Source organism: Aphelocoma coerulescens (assembly GCF_041296385.1).
Source record: "Aphelocoma coerulescens isolate FSJ_1873_10779 chromosome Z unlocalized genomic scaffold, UR_Acoe_1.0 ChrZ, whole genome shotgun sequence".
Classification (NCBI taxonomy): Eukaryota; Metazoa; Chordata; class Aves; order Passeriformes; family Corvidae; genus Aphelocoma; species Aphelocoma coerulescens.
Genome location: NW_027184085.1, coordinates 47,774,750 through 47,787,084, shown reverse-complemented (window position 1 = coordinate 47,787,084; position 12,335 = coordinate 47,774,750). Strand labels below are relative to the sequence as shown.

Sequence of the window (12,335 nt, the reverse complement as noted above, 5' to 3'; positions counted from 1 at the left end):
GCCCTCAGCAGAAGAACGGTTCTTGCCATGATTCTCACCTGTTCCCAAAGGTAAGATGGCAACTGAGGGCTCTGAGCACACCAGCTTGTGCCTGATCTCCTCGAGTGCACCAAGGACCCAGCCAACAGTGCCATCCCCTCCGCACACCAGCACTCGGAAGGAGGGGACTTTGGAGAAGGTGTGAAACCTCCATTGTGAAGCAAAGCAAAGGGGAAAAGAAATGTTACAATAGAATATAGGAAATGCAAAGTCCCAATATGCTATTTAAAATAACACAGTATTATTGGATTTCTGCCCATGCCCATTTGCCACCAGTTTCTGGATCAACTTCAACAAGGTGAACAGAAAAATATGAAGTTGTAGATAAAGATGATTTTAAAAAGAGTAAAAACCATATTCCTCTAAGATTCTTCACAGACAGAGCTACATGGTTAATCACTTCCTTTTTCAAGGGCACAGAGACCTAACTAGTCATTATTTCACCGTGAACATCTGTAACTCTCTAAATCCTAAAGGAGATGTTGATTAGTGGTGGTGTTTTTGTACTTAGTCACAGGAATCACAGTACATTTTCTTCTTCATAGTACTGTTTTCCTGGTGACACTTACCTTTTGTGGCTTTTCATCCTACATACCAAGATATGCAAAAGAATTGTTATTTCCCATTGCACAAGAAGCAATGAACAAATGGGAGCATTTTGCCATAAAGCTACAGAAAGATTCCAAAGCCAAAACAAAATGAACTGGTTACTGAAGTTGCAGCTTGAAGTGCGTTAGAAAGACAACAGAATGATACAGTTCTGACAGAAAAATTAGTTTGTGTAGCTTGTTTATCTCGTCTCCTACATAAGCTGCATTCTTCCCACAAAGCTTTTGTTCCGAATATCTTCTCATGACAAGCTTTTTATTAAAGCAGTAGGGAAGGAATGAGGAATAGGCTACCACCATCGCTTTCAGTTTTATGAAGCTGTAACAAAGTGGGGTTGATTAAATCAAGTCATCAGTTCCTGCCTTCCTACAAGCACATTATGTCCTGTTCCTTGTAGAAATGCTGCAGCTGTTATCAGGCAGGCCTTGTTAATTCTGCAACTGTGGCAAAGTTTCAAGAGTCAAAATAGAAAATTTTATTATACTTTCCTGGTAGTTCCCATTAAACATCAGAAGAAATAAAAGCAAAAATACAACCTTATCAGGAAACGTGACATTTCTCTTTCCATCTTCATTCAAATATAAAATCTATTTATTTTTAATAATTATTGAATATGTGCTATTGTAAAGTACATATGACTTTCCCTGGGCCAGACTCTGCTAGATTTGACAGAAATACATACATCAGAAACTACTCTATTCCCTTTTCTTTAGAGAACCTTAAAGTTTAAATCTCTTCTCACAGTAAGAACCAGTCAGAAGGAAATGATCCACTGCCCTAGTCTTCAGGCATAGGACTGAAGCAATTTAAATCTTGAAAATAAGTGAATCTAGTCTAGTCCACCTTTTTAAAAAATAAGAAAACAATATAAATTAAAAAAAACCAAAAAAAATCATGATGACTTACCCAGGTAGCGGGCCCCCATTGGTAAGTTCAAAGACCTGATGTGGGTTTAACAGCTTTCTAAAACTGTACAGCAGATCCCGACCTTTTAGACCACCACTTTTTGGATTCACAAATACAAGAAGTGGGCAACAATTCCGTGGTATCTTGGAAGCCTGAAAGAAAACAAGAAAAAGGATTAGTCAATGCCATGAAAAGGCAGGAAAATTACTACTGCATCTCAGAAATATTACCTGATGCTTCCTTGATGCCTAGTAAAAAAAAATCCAGATTCTATAAATAAAAAGATTCAGTGTCCAGCCAATGGACAGGTTAGCTGCTGACCTTGCTTCCCTAGGAACTGAAGGCTCCTTAACCCACTCCAAGTACACATTTGAGACTAACATTAGAACCAAAGGCATTGTAAGTAGCCCTTCCTACACATTTTCAGTAAACAGTCTAGGCCAAAGAACAGTGTGAGAGATAGGAGTTCTGTACTATTAAAACAGTTTCCTTGAAAAGTGAGAGCTTCTCCCCAAACCAACTGAAAAATCTTTCTTTAGTTTTGTGGTTGTCTTAGAATGCATATCAATTTACAAGGACAAAACATTTAAAAATGAAGATGTTTGGGGCAGACAGTGGTGTACCTCTCCCTATGAATTTAGAAGCTGAAAGTTTCTTTTAAAAATATGTAAGCAAAGCTTTTACATCATGAGGATTTACTCAGGGGTGCCAGTATGTTATGACCTACTGAAGCTGCTGCTGAAAGGACTCTCAAAGCCTCCAAAGAAAACACTGCAGAGGAGGCCACTAGACATGGCAGAGGTGAGATTTCCTGGGGCACTCCATGGGCTGCATGGGAACAATACCTGCAGCCTCACTGGAGATCAAAACTTCCAGCCAACACATGCACTCCCTTGGGACTGGTTTTCAGCCAGCCTGTCTGCCCATAAATAGTTCTGTAAAATGATACTTAAGTAGTTCTACAAAGATCAGAAGACACCAGCACACCTTTCATCCGTCCTGCCACAAGGCTGGGGTGCAGGTACATGCCAGAAAAGTCTATTGGACATTTCAACAAGTGCACTTCTAAACACAAACGTCTGCCATAGTCCCTAAGTGGTGGTAATTCTTATTTACAAATTGGACAGCATTCAGGGAACAGCAATTTGTCACGCAGCTGACCGGATGGATTCAGGGAACAGAACAACAGTGCTAAATATAAGTCAATTTAGACAAGAATGATTCAGGGGGCGGTGAGGCAGCAGCATGACCACAGCGTGCAAGCATGTGGAGAGATACCAACAGCTACAGACGGGAGGAGACTGCACCCAGAGAACCTTTCAGCTGCTGCCTGTGAGCGACCACCAGAGACCATGATCTGAGGTGAACAACAGAGAGATCAGGTCAAATTAATGAGTTAGATTTCTAGGGATGCAAAACGGAGTCTGACATTGAGATACCCCAGACCTGGGAGCTGATTTAGGCACTTACAAACAAATGATTGTTTGGGTCTTCACAGTACTTGAGAGATTTCCTCTAATTTTTTGTTCTTAGAAGAGCTGAGTGCTAATCTTCTGCAACTCACACCCTGCCAGATGCGTCAACATACAGTCACATAAAAATCCTTCTCCTCTAACACTGCCTGCATGAGAAATACTCTCTGCCATCCAGTGTGACTTGTCTCTTGACAAAGAGAAAACACACTGAAAAGAGGAACACTAAGCAGGTACGAAGGCTGGTGAAGCAGGCACAAACTGCCCCTTCTTTACTCGTCCTTCAGATTCTACCAGAGACATTCAGTTTGAAAATACATCTGTTTTCTTGACAAATAAATGAGCCAAACAATGGCTGTTTGGGGGGACAAAGAGCCAAAAGAACCTCAACATTTTATTTTACTGGAAGGTTCTACTGCTGACAAAACAAGTAGGTTGATGAGAAAGAGGCTGTGAAGCTGCGCACACAGCTCTCTCCAAAGGAACCACCTTCATCCTAAACTGACAACTGAAGTCAAAACACCTTTCACCTCTACATTCAGGCCTTATTGGAAAGGGAGAAGCAATTACTCAAAGCATGCCCAACACACAATAAGGGCAATATATTAATTTCTGTTAAGCACATGGAAAGGATATTTGTAGGCAGCAAAGAAAGCCTATGGAAAATAATGCATCCCACTGTCACAAAAAGGAAGGATTCCTTGAATATTAAGTCAACAGCTCAAGGATCCACACATTCCAAAGAGACAAGTGGATTTTGTCCCCTTGAGCCATTCCAAGCATTAATGGAAGAGTAAGCAAAGCTCTGGTGTTTTCAGAAGTAAAGGCCATCTTGTTTGTCCATCAGTTCCTGCATCATCATCTGCCACATCCCACTTAGGATAGTCCTTTGATAATCACAGAATCATCAAGGTTGGAAGACAACTTTAAGATCATCAAGTCCAACCATCCACCCAGCATTGCTACTGTAACACCTAAACCACTCAATCACATCACCAGCACCAGATCCTGATGCCTCTTAAACACCTCCAGGGATGGTGACCTCCATGGGCAACCTATTCCAGTGCGTGACCACCCTGACAGTGATAATTTTTTTTCTATTATGTGATTCTCCCATGTCTCAGATTAAGGCCATTTCCTCTTGTCCTCTCACTGCAGGCATGGCAGGACAGACTGACCCCCCACCTCACTACACCCTCCTTTCAGGAGTTGTAGAGAGCGATGGGGTCACCCTTGAGCTCCTCTTCTGGAGACTAAACAACCCCAGCTCCCTCAGCCATTTCTCATATGACATGTTTTTTCTGGTCCTTTCATGAGCTCTGGACATGTCCAGCACATCAGTTCTTCTTAAAGTGAGGGGCCCAGACACCACAGTACTTGAGGTGTGGCTTCACCAGTGCTGAGTCCAGGGGGACAATCACTCCCCTTGTCCTGCTGGCCACTGTTGCTAATACAGGCCAGGATGCCATTGGCCTGCCTTCTTGGCCACCTGGGCACACTGCTGGCTCATGTTCAGCCAGAGGTTGACCAGCATCCCCAGGTCCTTTTGCTCTGGGATGCTTTCCAGCCACTCTGCCCAGCCTGTAGTGCTGTATGGAGTTAAATCCCACGAGAAACAGAAGGCAGAGCAGCTCTGAAAGGAAATATCATGTCCCATGGGGTAAGAGAGCAAACCGTTCCCTTCCAGCACTCCTTGTCCAGCCTTTACTCTGCCCTACCCTCTCTCCTGTCCACTTCCCATTTCTTCCTCTTCAGTGCTTTTTTAATACCTAAAGTTAACCTCCAGCCATTTCAATTTCCTGAACAATACTGGCAGCCTGAAACCTCAGGCTTGGTATAATGCCTGGAAACTTGTGGGGTTTAAAAAAAGGGGGTTAATGGGATAATAAAAAGAAAAAAATATGAAGTTCTGCAGCTCGACGTAAACAAAAACTTTTTCAAAACAGAGTAAGAGCAAAGAAACCAGCACAACACCGAAGTCTGAAAGATACCTTACTTGAATGTAAAAAGAACATTTGATTATCTTATCTTCTTCAGGCAATCAGTTTCTAAAAATACTGGTTTGGGACTTTTAGAAGTGATATGCTGAACACGTGTTTTATATTACTTGCTTTTACAGGCACGTTCTAACGCACTGGGTTTAAAACCAAGTAACTGAAATAATTCAAAAGCATCTTAAGGGAATCACAACTATTTCTGAGACATGGTAAACTCTAAAGCATTCAAAAGCACAGCTGTGTTTTGTAAAGTTGTCTGAGATCTTACTCAAGTAACATAAATTGTTGCAAATACATATTTACAGTTTCTACCATAAATTGCCAACTACATTTCTTGTCAAGTGTCAATATTGTACCTAAAAACCCCCAAACCAGTTAAACATATACCCTGAATGCTACTAAGATTCACAGGCAGCTGCAGCGAATGCCTGGAGCTAATAAAAAATCCCTATGTAGTGTAAACTGAACAGTCCTACTACTCAAATCCACCTTTGTTAAGGTATCTTCCAATGTAAATTCCTAACTATATGCATTTAGTAGTTGATGCAGCTATTCAGAATAAAAAGAAGAGTTTGAGAAACTGCTTATCCTTACAGTGAACTTGCTTCCCATCACAACTCTTCAATAAGCTTAAAAAAGTAAGAAACACTGCTAAATCCCCAGATAAAGGCCAACTTCTAAGAAAACAATTATTTTTTGGTAGGCATTAAAAACTCTTGACCGTTTGTATAGTAGAGCAGGGCTGTTGCTGTGCTTTCTCAAGAGCTTTCTCTTTGTTACAATTACAGAGAGCCACAAGGGTAGCACCCTTATGCTGCACAATTTTTAAAAGTTCCTTAATAAAGCCCCACTGGAGACAGACGAGTGAGTTTGTTACTGGGCAGAAGAGAGTATGTGACTCACAGCCCGAGGACTCCCTTCCCCCTTTAGCCCTGGCTTCAGTGCTGCGCTTGAGGAGTGAAATCTGCAGAAGGGTTTTGTGTTGGCTGGCATTCAGGAAGGAATTTATTGCTCCTTTCTTAGAGACAGCTGAAGGAGGCTGCGTGATTTAGACACTCTGACAGTCACTGTGAATTGCGTAATTTGTCAGGAGTAGCACAACATGGCTTTAGACTGGGGCAAGATGTTTATTACCCATGCTAATCCCCTTTCCATTGACGGTATTGTGTAATCACATCTCACAACAAAGCAGAACAAGTCGTTCTGTGCCACCAGCCTACCAGTGTGACAAGCACGGCACATCTTCCTGGGTGGTGGGCTGTCTCCCGGAACTGCAGATATCTCTGACAAGTAGAATTCAACATTTGCAAGCAACTGCCAGCAGCATCTTCCATGTGGAAGGACTCACAATGCCCCAAGCACAAAATTTCTCCACCCTGGCCAGAAAGGACTCATTATCTGATGCGGAATTACATGCAAGGTGTCGCAACACAACTGGAGCAGCAGCTGGGTCAACCCCAAGCCTTTTCTTTATTTTTTGACATATTTCAGAAATGGAGGAATCACAGAATCATTGAAGTTGGGAAAGACCTGTAAGAACAAGTTCAACCTTTAACTGAATACCACCTTGTCAACTAGACCACATCACTAAGTGCCATGTCCAGTCACTTCTTGAATGCCTCCAGGGATTGGTGACTCCACCACTTCCCTTGGCAGTCCATTCCAATGCTTGAAAACCCTTCCAGTGAAGGTTGAAAAGGGTGACAACCCTTTCAGAAGAGTGAAAAGTAATCACTCATGTTTTGGCTAAAAGGCTCATTTAACTACGATGCTTTTAAGATGTAAATATTTGTGTGAGGATTTAGTGGAATGAATGAAACTGAAAGTTTCATCTATTTGGGAACCTTCTACATCTTTTCCTGCTACTCTTAAGGAATCTAAACAGTATTATCAGAGGGCACTCCACTAGTAAAAGGCATTAGTGATAAAGCCACAAAAACCTGTGCTGGTATTGGCCTCATACAATTGTCTGCTGACTTCCTTGCTTGCCACTGCTGCAAAACAAGTTCTGGTAAATTAGTTCTGAATGGAAGGATTTAGTCCTGCAATGTCTTTCACCTTGACATGATACCAAAGAGCGAAACAAAACTGTCCCTGCAGTTTCTTACACACAGCATCTAAACTGCTTTATAAATACTGCACTTTTTTTTCCCCACACTCCAGTGAAGAGAGTATTTTCATTTATTTGAATATTGTGAAATGAAAAAATGTTCAATTAAATTCTTAAAGGCCCGAAACAGCAGAACAGATCAACACATCTGGTAACACTAACTGCTTGACTTTCTAATAAGCAGCTTATGCAAACTGATTCTGCACTCAAACTTCTCAGTAATGGTAATAAGAGGGTGAATTTCTTCAGGTAGACCTGAGCATGCCATCCTTATATGGTATATAAGACACAGAGTAAGCAAATTTCACCTCAGGAAAATAAGAGTAGCAACCTGCTAACCACCAATACTTCTGTGCATTTATCAATTTTTAAGAAGGGCTATTTTGATTTGTTGTTTTTTGGTTGGTTAGTTTTTTCTTTAATTTAATTGGCAATTTGGAAAAATCATTAGCTCTTCATTCCCAACTTCTTTGTATTTCACTCACAAAAGAAATGTTAAACATGGTGTAAATTTAGTATTGTGTCAGTTCCTGTGTATTTCCTGGTACTGTATTTAAATCATCACACATATAAACAAAGACTAATATTATCATAGGCTAAAAAGATAGCCTGGGTTGGAAAGTACCGCAGGAGGTCATCTAGTCCCACTGCTACCCAAAGTAAAGACAATAATCAACCATTAGTCTACCTTGGGTAATTAGTGAATGGCAGAAGCTGGCTGGACAAATCATGTAAAAAACAACACTTGAAGTATCATTTAGATTAACTCTTGGCTCCTTTCAGTGAGATGACCAAATATAAACAACACATGCTGAAATGGAAACATAATGTTTGTGCCCCAGTACAGACGCTCTCTCCTGCTCACATATTAGAAACTAATCCCTAGCAGTCCCCTGAACTGGAGTTTCTAAAAAATATCTTGCATCAGATAACAACAATATCCACATTTTCCTGGCATCAAGAAGTTCTCTTCAAACATATCCAGTGTCAGAAAAACAGACATATGTAATCAGCGGAGTGGAGTATTTCCAACTTCACACCGCAGACACCAAATATAGGCTCATAATGCATTTGCCTAAAAAACAACAAAAACAAGTATCCAGAAGTTCATGCTGCTTTCTGTTTCTCATAACAGGCACTCTGAAACCTAGTTTGGACAAGGGGGCCTTGATTTCTAAGAACTTCACAAAATGTAATTCCTATGCATGCATAAGAACAAGGCTCTTATATTTTTAGGAGGGATTGTAACTTTTGATTTTGCCAGTTGCATGTGAACACTACCACAAGTGTCTACTCATACAAAACCCATAATTTTGCCTTCAGAAAACCTTGACAAGTGTAGGACTCATTTTTAAACAGTGAAAGCAGATATGTGAGTAAGCATCTATGGGCATTGAACTTGATACCCTCCTAGCTAAAGATGTTTCATAATTCCCACTAATAGTGTAATTTTTTGAAGTTTTTGACCTGTGAAGTTCCAAGAAGTCAAACCAAGACTCTCGCTTCACTTGCATAATGCAGCTCCAGAAAGATAGTTACTGCAAGATACACAACACCTCAGCAGAAAGTAACTACAACAACACTCTTTTTTGGACAGAACCTACATAATCCTGGTTAAAAATATCACTTCACTCAGCTAATTATTTTCCTCTTCTCACATTGACTCTACTTTATTAACATGAAACCTATTATTAAACCAACTGATTCATATGAAAGTGATTTGTAACAATAAGAATAAATCAGAAGCAAGCCTGAATTTGTGAAACGACTCTTGCACTAAGTCTTTCAGAAGACTATGTTCTTCTGAAATCCTCAAGAGGTAAACAAGGTCAAACTGCCTCTGCTACAGAATGGGGGAAATGAAGCTAATGTCAGTGTGAAAATAAGCAGAAGTACTTTACCTCATAGTTAATGAGGAAACACATTTAGCTCCCATAACAAAGTTTTGTAAGCATTTTAAGATGTACCAGCTGAAACTGAAACCCCACTTAACATCTTGATTATTGAAAGAAACAAGGAGAAAAAAGCTGTTTTTCTCCCCTTTATAGTTGCATAGTTAGGCAGCTGTAGATTGACAATTCAACAGTAATAGGACAAGTGACTTAGCTCACTGAATATATCATATACATGAAGTACAGGCTCTGAAGTATTTTTTTTTCATCACACTACTTACAGTATGGCCTCTTTGAATAAAGCATATTTTCATTTAGTTCTAGCAGAAAGAATTTTAAGGCAGTTTTTTTTCCTTTTAAAGACATTTTTTAAATTCAAACCTGTTTCTTACCATAACTGCAGGAATCACCACAGCATTCAGAGGCTTGTCATTGACAACAGTATCTTTAACTAGCATATATATTCTTTCAGCTTCAGAAAAACATGAAATTTGGAGTACAACAGCACCTGTAAAGAGGCATCAGAACTACTTTTTATATTTTCTATTATTATTAGAAAATAGGTCTCATATTACAGCAAAAGTTTACTCAGTTTACTGAGGACATTATTCAGCAAAACTTATTCTGCAGTTGTTTGTTATCAGTTGAATTCTGTTGTGTTTTTAAACCTTCCTTCCTACCCTCAAACACACTTCAGGTATTTGTTAAAGCAAAGCAAGTTGAAGACAAGAGCTGCAGCACAGAACTGATGCATATTTAAAGATTTCCTTTGAGCTTCAGGGGTAGGGCCTATTTGCATACTCTTTATCATAACTAACATTCTGTTCTCATCATGTACAAGTTGCAGAGGTATCAGGTTTCATTTTGTATCCAATTATTAAAAATCCATTAGTTCTGTTCATTTACAATATCTCAGTAAGAATTAACTGCCAGCAAATATTTGGGCTGATAATCAAGTCTAGATCTTTATATTGGCTTAGGTTCTGAATAGAGAAGTTGGGGAAGAAGGGAAGATAAAAGAGAAAAAAACAAAATAACCACTGACAAGTTAGTATAAAGTAAGATACTTGATAAGGACGAAAACAGGGCAGAATAAGACAAAAATGCATGGACAGTATATGAGAGGTAGGCTGGTAACATAACCTGGCTGCAACAAAAAGGGAGAGTTAGGAAGTTATGAGAACCACAAAAATACAAACACAATAAGAAAGTGGCAATAAAAGTCACATCCAAGCAGAAACAGCTAATAAACACATGCATGTAAATTTGGTTTAATGATGCTGTGACATGGGAAGAGTATCACAAAACCCAGTATTCTCCACTGACAAATATGGAAAGGAGAAGGGACATCTGAAAGCTTTACAGCTCTTGCTATGAAAAAATCAAAATCAATCAGTGTCAATTAGTCATGTGGAGTCAGCAAAAACACAAAGGAAGTCAAACACATCAGTCTTCAAAACCATGCTCTAGAAAGATCCATTTAGCAGACATGTGGAAGCTAAGCCTGCCAAAGGATGTGAAGCATCTCGACTACAGACACCTAAACATACAGAAGAGAAAATTCCACACTTTTATTTTACCAAATGCAGATCTCCACCTGACCACTGCACTAAAGCTGCCCAGAGCCACTGCTGCCCCAGCTCTCAGAAGCCTCATGGCTTCTCCAACTTTGCTGAAATAAAATTAATACAGCAAAAGCAAAGAAACAGCTCAAAAGATGAAGGCAGATAGGAATGCATTTATTTTCTTCAACTTTCAGCCACTGAACTCTAGCTCTTAACTCTGCTAGGAAACAGTGACTATGAAACAGTCCCACAGAGTCAAAAAGCAGTACCAAATTTTAGTATTCTTGAAGTCAAAGAAAGAACACTTGAAGGCTTTTTAACAGTTCGGTGTTGTTAAGATTATGCAGTTCAAGTGCAACTTCAAAACTCATTTTTATGATGAAATATTACCACCTTCTGTTATACACGGCATGAAGCCAACCTTTTAACTTTTTTTAATAAGCTAGCACTAATCCACTGCTCTCCATAAATACAATGTGCTACATTTTACCTGAAGGGCTTTTTGCTTATGCAGTCAGACTAACATACTCTGAGCTTCCAGCCTCTAGTATTAGGCTGCAGTTTTGAACATAGACATTGTTTGCAAGACTAAAAATTTTAATGCTTACCTTGTGCTTGATAAACATGACTCACAGATACTACATTTGCTGCAAAGGGGAAAAATATAAACACATAAAACCTTGGGTACATTTAGAGTAAATATTTAAAATATTTTTAAAAGTTACATAAATATAATATAAATAAATATTAAAAGTTATACAAATACAGGGAGAACCTCCAGCTAACGCTTTCCTTCTCAAGTTTACTTTGCAAGTAAGAAAAGCTAAACTGATTTTCATAAAAGGTGACTAAGAATTCTTTGCGACATTTCAAGTTTAATTCCTCTTGAAGTGACATAAAAGATCGGGAAAAATGCTTTTTTTCCTGCAACAAAAAGCATGACACATTCCTGACACTGTTTATACAAAGTACCAGTTGAAGGAATATCATGAAAATTCAATTACACGTCTTTGAAAAAGAAAAATAAATTCTTTTCCCTGAGTGTTTGTCCATACGTGTGTGCACACACTACTCATACTTGTCCATGATGGGGCACAGAGCTCATGAATAACATGGAGAACAGCCCAGGCAAAAAGTGTCAGAGGTTAAAAAAGGCAAGGGACATTCTGCACATGGTTTAAGGTATGTATAGTTCTTCTAAAGAGTGATGCATTTTCACACACACATACAAAATAAAAGGTGTAGTCACATATAACCCAAGTAACATAATAATTATTCTGTAAATAATGAGCTGTCACATCTCTCCTGCAACTGTGAGCATGTTAAAATGATTAAAAAAGCCCAAGTGAGAGTAAAAGGAAGAATGATTTTTTAAAATAAGGTCAGGAAAAGTTAAAATTATAAGAAAAATGAGCGATTGATGCTGCTACATTTTGTTCTGTACAAGTTAATGTGCTTGAAAATGCACCTGTTTACTTACTTTTGATAGCTAATTCTTCCTTGAGAATATTTGTGTATTCTTCAGGGGAAAGCTGAGGTGGAAGGCCACCAACAAATAAATCTACTTGTACAATGGATTTGCTGTTTTCCACAATGTAAAATCTTGTTTGATTCATCTGACGTATTGAAGTCTACCAAAATAAAGGAAAATAAATGACATGACATTTGGCAAAAAGATACTGTGAAGCAAAATCCAAAATAGTTCTGCACTTAGCAATCATGTCCCCTATGCCTAGAGAATATCA

At 39.1% G+C, this 12,335-nt stretch overlaps 1 protein-coding gene across 1 annotated transcript in view; it reads right to left on the bottom strand.

Annotated features, from left to right (window-relative positions):
* DGKQ (diacylglycerol kinase theta) overlaps nt 1-12,335 on the bottom strand; it is a 90,373-nt gene that overhangs the window by 18,382 nt on the left and 59,656 nt on the right. The window contains exons 13-17 of the mRNA XM_069000958.1: nt 12,071-12,221; nt 11,199-11,237; nt 9,418-9,533; nt 1,555-1,706; nt 39-187 (exon numbers count right to left, since the gene is read on the bottom strand). Of these exons, the coding sequence (XP_068857059.1) occupies nt 39-187; nt 1,555-1,706; nt 9,418-9,533; nt 11,199-11,237; nt 12,071-12,221 (607 nt within the window). The remainder of the gene's footprint in view (nt 1-38; nt 188-1,554; nt 1,707-9,417; nt 9,534-11,198; nt 11,238-12,070; nt 12,222-12,335) is intronic.